Here is a 9939-nt window from a genome sequence, read left to right as displayed (position 1 = left end):
ACCTTGTGGGACAGGCACAGGTCCCAGCCATCTTATTAGGGTCCCCTTGGAAATGAGCCCAACCATAAGCCAAATTCGGATAAAGCTCTGGAAGCCACTTTCTTTCTGTGAGGGGGTGGCCCTAATGTGTGGTGACAGGAGTCCCTGTTGTTTTCGTGCAGTTTAACTGGGAAATAACCAGCAGCCAACCCGCTTGCTGCAAATGCTGGGAGGAGGGAAGGTGTGGGGCGGGGCTCTAGGGGACAGGGTGGAGCTAAGCAGCGATGCAACAGCCGGACAAACTGGAGTAATGGTCTTTCCACTGTGGTCCTGGACCTGAAGCCAAGCCATGGGGACTTTTACTCACCCCGTGCCCCTGTGGCCCCTGAACCCTGGGCCCACTAAGCTCTTCTGGCTCCAGCACTCAGGATGAACTGGGCTTTCAGGGAGGGAAGGTGGACATCCCTCCTCTCCTGGGACCACACACTGTGGAGGTGCTCAGCCGCCCCATGGTTTCACCAGGGCCTCGTTGGCTGTCTTTGTGAAGTGAGAGTATGTCACCTGCCTCAGGAGCCCCCCTTCTAGCCATCCTATATCGGTGTCCCTTACATTGGAGGAGTTGGTGCCTAACTGAGGTCTGTCACCCTCAGCCAAAAGAGAATAGTGGTCCAGAGCCTGGATTATCAGTGCAAGTCTCCCCACGCCCCCAGCACAGAGTTACTTTCATGGCCTCCCATCCCCTCTGTTTCCTCCTCTATAAAATGAGGGGCTGGGGTCCAAAATGACATGCTTCTATGCTGTAATGCAAAAGGATCGCAGCACGCGTACACAAACTACTCACCCCTCGCCCTTCAGTGCGGCATCCTTCTGATGTGCAGGACGGACATCAGTAGCCTCTGAAAGAACCCAAGGCACTGGCTGGCTTAGCTGACATGGGTTTGTAGGTACTGAATGCGCCCTTGAAAAATGAAAACATAGAGGCACTTTTCTTCTGGCTGTTTATTACAGAACGAAGAAAAAACGCACTGGCTTGAAACAGATGCCAGATTTCAAAAGGAGAAGCGAAATCCGAGGTGGCAATTAAAATGTGATTACACAGAGTCTGGACACTGAGAAAAGTTTACAGGACCGTGGGTATGGGTTTCCTCTAACAGACACTGAAATATACATGACGATAATTGCAGATAGAAACCATCAAAAACAAATAAAAAATCAAGTATTAATGTTTACAGACCTTTCCCCCCCAAACCACCAGAGCCTTACATCGAAATAAATACTGAAAGGCTTTAAACCAGGAGCATCTCACCTCCACCCTGCAAGGGGCCCTCTGGAGAGGTATGAGGCCGGGTTTTTCTCTCGTCTGACTGGGAGGACACTTGAGGTCCTCAAGGTGGGCAGCTCAGACAGTGTTCAGGTCACACACTCCCTTGTCATCTCTCCCAAATCTACAGAACCCTCTCATCCTCCTCGCCAATGTCCTCTGCGGGGCACACGATAAAAATGGCTTCTGCTATAATATGCTCATCAGGAAAGAGCTAGCGGTAGACTGCAAGTTTACAAAAGAGACTAAGAATCACACAAGGCGATCGGATTTTCAGTGAAAATGGAGATAAATGGCTAAGTGGTTTTCTATTTGGCATTTATCAGCTTGCACGACAGCTCTTGGTCACATCCACATCTCCCATTGCATCAAAACCATAAGCGACTCAGCCACCTGGCTTGTAAGGTATCACTGGAGCGAACAACACAGTCTGCATTTTTGCAACAATGTATAATAAACACAAACAATGCATAATAAACACAACTGTACTGAAACGAAAGCTGTCACTTTATTTACAAAGTCACAAAACGAAGTATAAATACTTCTGTCATTAATGTTTAGGAAAACCATTTACAAAACTTTTAAATATGTACAGGTAGCTTGAAAAATCACCAGCTTTCCATTTTGTCACAGATAAGAGAGAGGGGGTGGGCATGGACTGATGCTACTCAAGGAAACACTTGTGTGGCTGTCTGGGGCCCATTGTGACTTTGCTATGGACTCACGCCACTCCCTAGAGTGATGTCGACGTGGGGGGTGTTGTGCTGGCTATTCTGGGTGACTTGGCCAGCATTCTTGGCTGCGGCATTTTGGGCAGCAGCGTGCTGCTGTTGCAAAATGTCATCGATCAGCCTCAGGTTACACACCCAGTCTTCATCTGGGCTCACGCCGGAGCCTTTCAAGAGAGCTTCAATGAAATCCACCTCACTGCAGTCAGGTGGTGAAATCAGATCGTTTAGTGGGGGTTGAGGCTGGGGCAAAAAGTAATAGGGTGGCAGCTCAGGAGAGGTATCCATTCTGTTGAATGGACCTGGGGACTGGCTGGCAGCGATGGCAGAGGCAGCAGTGGCGGCGGCAGCAGCAGCCACATAGCTTGGCGGCGGCTCAATACCCTGTATGGGACTCATGTGACCAAAGCTGGCTATGCCCTGCTGGAGGGACTTGGTGACATTCAGCACAGGCACGGGACCCCGCACTGGGCTCTGTCTGAGGCTGAAGCTGGGGTTGGCCAGGGCAGCACTCACCTTCTGGCCAGGCCTGTCTCCTGGTGCCCCCTGATTGGGGGGCATGACTGCTTGCTGCAATGGACAGGCCGGAGCTACCAGGGGGAGTCTCACAGGTGCCTTGGCGAAGATCGAGTTGCTATCAAAATGCTGCTGGATGCTATTATCTACTTGGCTTGGGGGTGGTTCCCTCGAGACCACTGGGGTTGCAGCTACTGCTGCTGCTGCTGCCCATGCAGCATCACTGAACATGGTGGGCATTCTTGGCATACAAGGCTGTCTGAGCTGGTGGGGACTCAGGGTCCGGCTGCCCAGGGGGCTGGGACAGAACCTGTGCAGGGGCACTCCCGAGGGGGCTGCCTTGGGCATCTGTGTATGCCGGCAGACAGAGCCGAGGCTGCCCAGGAGATTCTGGCCAGAGTGCAAGGGTATGGGAAAGAGGGGACTAGAGTGGAAAATTCCTTGCTGTTTGCCTGGGGTTGATGAGATCATGCCCTCACGGCTCTGGTGCCTTCTAGGTGGGATCATTCCTGGACTCAGATTGTTCTGAAGGAATCCAGCTCTGGGTGGCATCATGTGCTGGCTGGATGGGGGGCTTGCCTTGGTCCGGCTACAATTGGAGGTGATTTGTTCTTGGACGGCTACGGAAAGAGAGAAGGTGGGTCAGTTCCAAAGGCATCCTCAACTTGGTCTGCAGCAGCTGGCAAGGAGCTACCAGCCCGGCATTGACCTCTCACCTTTCGCCCTTAGCTCCTGCTCCCCACATCTTCTCCACTTCCCTTGTTCCTCCTTCCTCAGCCTGGACCACAGTTCTTCTGGGGAGCCCTCCGAGACTCTTGGGTCTGTGCTCACTGCCCCCACCCACCAAGTACAGATCCCATTGGGCTGAAATGCCAGCTTAATCTGTCTTTTCAAGTAGATTGTAATCTCCACAAGGCTACAGTCAAGGTTTGCTTTTATCACTGTACGCAGGCCTGGCACTGCCCACCCCTTCACGGGTGGAATGGTTTTCCTGGAACTTGTCTGCCTTGTCCCTACAGTTGACGCGTGCCTGATTTGGGCAGGTGGGACAGTCAGTTGGTATTAAGCCCAAAGGAACAGGGGGTTTTGCACGAGAATGGAGAAGCAATGGCGTGATGGTGGCATTGGCTAAAATGATGGTAGTGACCACCTGTTGGAGGGCAAGCAGCCTTTGCTAAGCCCCAGGTGAGAGTACCCTTGGCCTGGCACAATGTCACTACCGGCTGATAAGGGCTGCTTAGCACATGTCTACCCGACTCGTCTGGAAGCTCTGCCAAGTAGGGATCCTGCCTGGTTTTCTGCAAACAGCTGTATCCCAGGCCGATAAATGGTGATTACATTCAAAGCTGCCGTGGTAGGGTGGGACCTTTGCTATCTGTGGAGGCCATGGGAAGCCCCCACTACAGACTCGTTGAGGCAGAGCTTCTCCAATACCCTTTCCACGGCCCACACCTGAGAGATGGCCCAGGAGCCCATTAGCATGGGAGGTCAGGGAGTGGAGTCAAGGGATTTGTAATAGATACGTATGATATTAGGGGGAAATGGGGCGGCGGATTGGGGGAGGGGGGTTATCACTTCGAGGGGTAAAAAGTATAACTAGTGCACTGTGTTGTACAGCTGAAACTAATTCTAAAAAATGTGTATTTCATAATAAAAAATAAATAAATAAATAAATAAATGAAGATTATTGAAAAACAAAAAACAAAAAAAACAAAACAAAAAACAAAAAAAAAGAATGGGAGGTCACCGTGGGGAGGGCAGGAAGGGCAGGATCAGGGCCCTGGGGTTGTGGCAGCCCTCAGTTGATTCTGATAAAACTCCAGGGGGCGTGCCCTTCTCTTATTGAGAACAACTGCTTTCAGGCACTTGACTCAGTTTAATCCATCTCTTGAATTAAACAGTGATGTCAGTTATGGATACCTGGCCTTCGATTGGGATCCTACTTAAGCTTCCAACGTGAGAGATCCAACCAGGGTGCTACTGAACTGACTCGAAGGTCTCCCCTCTTTCCTTCAATGTTTTCAGAAACACCCAAAGTAACTGCTTATTCTGGGGCGATTTCTCACCCTACCCTCACATACATACACTCTGGTCTTCCCTTTGGGAATATTGACCTTAACTGCTTACCTTGAAATTGACTCATCTGTTGGGTGATATATGCACTCCGCTGTTCAGGGGTCACTGCCATAAGACCTGATCTCTGTTTCTCTTGCTAAACAGAAGATGAAAAAGGCGTGTTAGATTACAACTACCAAGACATAATTGCCTTGGGAACGCTGTGTGGGGACCCAGACCTTGGATTTTGTGTAGCAGAAAGCATGAGTGAACACACCAACACACACTTGCATGCATGCCCCACCCTCCCGAGCAAAACTCCACAGATATAAATAAAAGTAGGATACCGCAACCTGGGTTAAAAAACCAACTGTGACAGCATAGGATGGGGTGGGAGACACAGAGCTTAAACAGCGAGAGCACGTAGAAAAAGATTTAGGCATTTTGGATGTCCTTCTGCTCAGGATGGGTCAGCAGTGAGATGTGGTCACCAAAAGAGCAAATGTAACATTAGGCTGCAGTAATAGAAGCAGAGTATGTAGTAGGAGGGAGGTGACAGTCCTATACTACTCTGCCTTGGCCAGACCATGTCTATAGTGCTGACAAGAGTCTAGGCATGCCAGTCTTAGGGAGACCCCAGTGAACTGGCTGCATTCAGAGGACACTACACGATGGGGGTAGGGCTCAGACTCCAAACCACACAGACAAGGAATGGCTGAGAAAAACCAGGGGTGCCAGGGCTGGGGCAGAGCCGACTCTGGGATATGTGGTGGGAGGTACCCAGCTTCTGCAGAGCTGTCATGGGGAAAGGGCTGAGGCTTGTTCTGGGTGGTCCTGGCATGCACAGCAGGATGACCACCTGGTCCAATGGACACACTGTCCAACACCCAGAGTAACCACTCATTGCCAATTTCACTTCGTTCTCCTGACCGGCTGCAGCCTGAGCAATTGGGACGAGCTTTCTGTCTCCATCTCCAAGCTGGGCGGGCAGGATGAAGAGCCAAGCTTCTGGGCCGCCGTCTCAGCACTGAGTGTGGGAGCAGCTCAAGGGGACAGCCTGCAGAGAACTAGATGAGGGCATGTAGAAGGCACGACTCGCCCTCTGCCTGGAGACCCTCGGCCGCTCAGTGCCAGGTTGTGACTGGGACCCAGGTCTGACTCCCAGTCCAGTGCTTACCTACCGCCGTCTCTCCCTGCTTCTCAAGGAGCCACCTCGCTAGTGTGCCCACAACCAAGGCAGCTGCATCAGGGAGCACACACTCCTGAGTCCACTTTGTGAGCTGCGTTCCCCCAGATGCCAGAATACTTGACCCTACAACATGGGCTGGCCTGCTTTTCTGCGCTCAGAGGGGCTGGTGTGGGATGGGGGTGGGCGGAGCCAGCTCTTGGGAGTGTGCCCGGCTCCCAGGCCTGGTGGCAGTTCCTGGCCTCAGTTCCTGCCAAGGCAGGGAGGACAAACACATGGCACCGGGCAGACTATACTAGAAGCGATTTCACCATCCTGCCCGTAGCCTGCTTCCTGTCTGAGCTTTTGCCCCCACCCCGGGGCTGCTGGGATGTGGGCAGTGGGGGTGCTGTTTCTCAGCCAGCCCGTGGAGGTGGAGGACACAGGACTGCCTTCATGTGTGCTCGCTGTACTGAGCACTCTGTACCCATTATTTCACATCATCTCACAACAACCCTTTGAAGTAGGCAGGTTAGTATCCCAGTGATACTGATTTGGGCACTGAGGGGCACAGCGGCCATATGACTTCCCAAGGCCAAACCATCAGGAAGTGGGGGAGCGCTAGGATCTGCCTGAGATGCTCAGGGGGAGCAGGCATTTCGGAGGCAGGCCTTTCACTTCTGTTCTTCCCGTCAACACTTAACACCAGCTCTAGGAGATCTGGGCAGAAATTCTACAGACCCCAGCTTACTGACATGACAGTGGAGGCTCAGACAGAAAGGTCACATGACCTACCCAAAGCAACATGGCTGGGAAGTGCCATGTCTCCTAACTGCAGACCAAGTGCTTTTGCCTGTCCAGCCTGCTGCTTCAGGGAACCTGCTCCTGTGGCCAGGTAGGTCTACACCACCAATAACTCCGTCACCGCCCACTGCCCCATTAGTTTCATCAAATAACAGTTGTACAGGGATGGGGGCAGGGGGCAGGTAGAGGCTACAGAGTGTAACCAAAGGAGATACACAGGAAGAGCAGAAGAGCCCAAAAGGAAAGAGGCAAAGAGCAAAGACATCCAAGGGCATGGGAGAGAAAAATCAGAGAGGGGAGGAACTGGGTAGCATCTGTCATATAAATGAGAGTGCTTCTCACACAGTCCAGGTTCACAGGACAGCAGGGATGTTGGCTAGCGTTCATCCAGGGAAGCCCAAAACCCAGAGCATCCAGAGTTGGAGGGGAAACCTGGCCAGTAGCATGGCTACACCAACTCCCAAGTCCAAAGGGCGTACTTGACGTTTAGCTTGCAGGCCCGGCCCTCTGGTGGCCAGGGGCACTGCGGTTAAGCAGGCTCTCTTCATACTGCTGAGGTAGCCCAGGGCACCATTAGCTCTCTGTCCCCAGCCTGGTCCTGTTGTCCCTAGCCCAGTGAGCCAGAGCCTTCCCTCCAGGCCTTTTTTAGGAGGCTGCTTCCTTTGTTTTGCAGATGGAGGCCCCCATCCTTTGTTCTGAATCAATGTGCTCCAAAGATAAGCCCCAAGAAAACAGTTGTTGCCTTTGACACTGACAATTATAATCATTGGAACATGGAGAAATCAGGAAATGACACATGTTTTCAGTGCCCAGGAGGAAGCTGTGGCTGAAAATTGCAGCTTAGTGAGGGACACTCGTGAAGGATGGCCCAGGCAACCTGTGGCTTTTCATAAGCCTGTTTATGGCTGAGGCCGTATTGTGCCAGGGGACACTGATAGGGCAGCATCGGTGCGCCCTTTTCAAGCTCAGGTGTGCTCTCCTCATGCTGGTCACCATGCTGAGCCTAGGTTGGTGGCAGCAGGCAGTCTCTCAGAGAACTAGGGCCGTGGCTCTTCCCTGTTAACACTTCCTCCTGGTCCCACTGGGCCAAGGGGCCACATTCATAGACAGGTCTCAGCCAGGATGGTGACCAGGGAAGTCATGGAATTGCTTTTCTAGAAGCTCCTTGCTGACGTTCAGGAAGCTCCGAAGCTCTGGCTCATGTTTTGGGGCTCATGGCAGGGCTAGTGCTTCATCCATGTGCTAGTCAGGAGAAGGAGGCAAAAGGCGGGCCCAAGTTCCACTGTTGCCCCCGGCAAGCTGAGCCCAACACAGGGCCTCCCAGCAGGCCAAGCCAGGTGCTGTGAAGTCAGCTTTGTCATTCATCCACCACAGGTGAATAGCTCCTTTAAGTCCCTTGGAATCTCCTGGATGCTTCCTCTCCGGATGCTTCCTCTCACCGCAGCAGGGGAAGAATGGTCTCAGGACTGATTCAACCACTTAATCCGGCAAAGGGGGATGGGGGATGGAGCCGAGGCAGGACAGATGATCAGCAGGACTCACACGCGAGTGCCCGCAAAGGGTTCCTGTTTTTCAGCTGGATTCAGAGTGAAGTTTCTGGCCCCATGACCCTCAGGAGGAGAGCATTCTGACGGAAGGGGAGTCCAATGGAATAGCTTCTGGGGGATGCCAGGGGATGGATCCAAAGCCTTACTGTGTACAGCACATTGAGGCAGGGACGGAGAGAGGGGGGAGGGAAGATAAAAAGAGGGTAGGGAGGGAAGGAGAGAGGGAGAAGAGAGGAAGGGAGGGAAGAGAGGAAAGGGGGAGGGGGGAAAGGAGAGGGCCAGAATAGGAGAAAAGGGAGGAGGAGGGGGTGAGGTTTCTTCTTCCACCCACTAGGGAACCCGGCTCCTTTCCCCGGCAGATGCAGCCTGTGCGCCCCCCCCCCACCCACACACAGAGACAGCCTGCCACGCAGAGGAAGACCCTCAGCTCTGTGTTAGAGGCTCAAAGGTTAACGAGCTCTAGTGTCTGGGTTCTTTTGTCTATTCCTTCACTAGGAAAATCCCCTTCTTTTGTAGTTTTTGGAAGCCAGATTTGGAAACACCTCACCCACCCTTCTGACTTTTCCTTTGAAGTGACAGGAAGACAACGTTCTGTGTGGAGACCATGAAATCAAGACCTGAATTCTGGGGGCTCCCACACCCATATGAATGGGGACACCTCGGACCTGCCATGGCCCATGGATGGAGGCAACACAGGCACTACATCATGAGCCCTGTTTGAGGGGGTGTGGATGCTCTTAGGTGAAAATTCTCCTCAGGTGTTCTTCAGAAACTCCAAGGGCTTCCTACAGTGAAGGCAGGTACGGTTCTTGTGCTAGTCCCCGCGGATTGTCAGAGCCTGTGACTCAGTTTCTCCAGGATGCCTCCAGAGGAGGCAGGACCATTGGGAGTGATGAGTGTGCCATCACTTCTCCTCCCTTCAGATCCCAGATGCCAAGATCTGGGGGCGGGGAAGGGGGCTGTCAAACACCTGCCCTATGTATTGCCTTTGCTCAACGCCTTTCAGAGCCCTAGTGCAGCTGGTTAGGTGTGGGCCTCATTGACTCTGGGGTCCCCAACAAACCTGTCCAAGTACCTGACGGGAAGAGAGGGTTTACTTGGCAGCCCAGTGTGCTCTTCTGTCAGTCAGCTGACAAGCATTTCTCGTGGGTCTTTGGGCCAGGCTGTCTCCCAGGCATGGGGACAGCACTGTGCACCTCTACTCTTATGGAGTTTGCAATGGAGGGGAGACTGACAAGACACAAGTCAATCAAAGATCATTTCAGATGGTTACAGATCTTCTAAAGAAACTACCACGAGTGAAGGGATCAGGAGTGGGCGAGGTAGGGGGCACAGCAGGAACCTCAGGACGTGGGGCCCTGAAGGTAAATCAGAGCCCGCCACAGATTTACCTTCTAAGCTGGGCAAGACCAGGGGCAGCACTGGCCTGCTGGGGTCTTTCTTTATTCCCCTGGGCCCCTGGCACAGGAACCGGGGACCTCCCCCACGGCGATAGTGCTGCCCTGGGGTCTGAACTGGTCTGAAGCTGTCACTGAGGGCTTCCTAAAATCAATGCCACCCATCAAAAGTCAATGGCAGAGTATATGTATATATAATTATAGTTGACATACATCATTATTCAACATCAGCTTCAGAAATACAGTGCGGTGGTCAGGCCTCTACACCGACTATGAGGTGGTCTCCCCAACAGGACATGAGTCCATCTGGCCCCCTAAAATATATTTACAACACTATTGATTATATTCCCCAGACTGTCTTTTCTATCCCTGAGGCCATATTGTAGTTACCAATTTGTATTGTCTCATCCCTTCCCCTTCTCCTTCA

The 9939-nt window shown here is 52.5% G+C and overlaps 1 protein-coding gene across 5 annotated transcripts in view; it reads right to left on the bottom strand.

Moving 5' to 3' along the window:
• Window positions 1–976: 976 nt before the first annotated feature.
• The window catches only part of MAMLD1 (mastermind like domain containing 1), a 134831-nt gene continuing 125868 nt past the window's right edge, over window positions 977–9939 (bottom strand). For all 5 annotated transcript variants that reach the window (XM_019667896.1, XM_019667897.1, XM_019667895.1 and 2 more), the window contains 2 exons: window positions 4672–4756; window positions 977–3164 (listed from right to left, as the gene is read on the bottom strand). In XM_019667896.1, coding sequence (XP_019523441.1) covers window positions 2014–3164; window positions 4672–4756 — 1236 coding nt within the window. In that variant the 3' untranslated portion in view covers window positions 977–2013. The remainder of the gene's footprint in view (window positions 3165–4671; window positions 4757–9939) is intronic.

The sequence above is a fragment of the Hipposideros armiger genome, unplaced genomic scaffold, assembly GCF_001890085.2.
Source record: "Hipposideros armiger isolate ML-2016 unplaced genomic scaffold, ASM189008v1 scaffold_509, whole genome shotgun sequence".
NCBI classification, from domain to species: domain Eukaryota; kingdom Metazoa; phylum Chordata; class Mammalia; order Chiroptera; family Hipposideridae; genus Hipposideros; species Hipposideros armiger.
The sequence above is the reverse complement of the archived record's forward strand: the minus strand, read 5'-3'. Positions and strand labels throughout refer to the sequence as shown.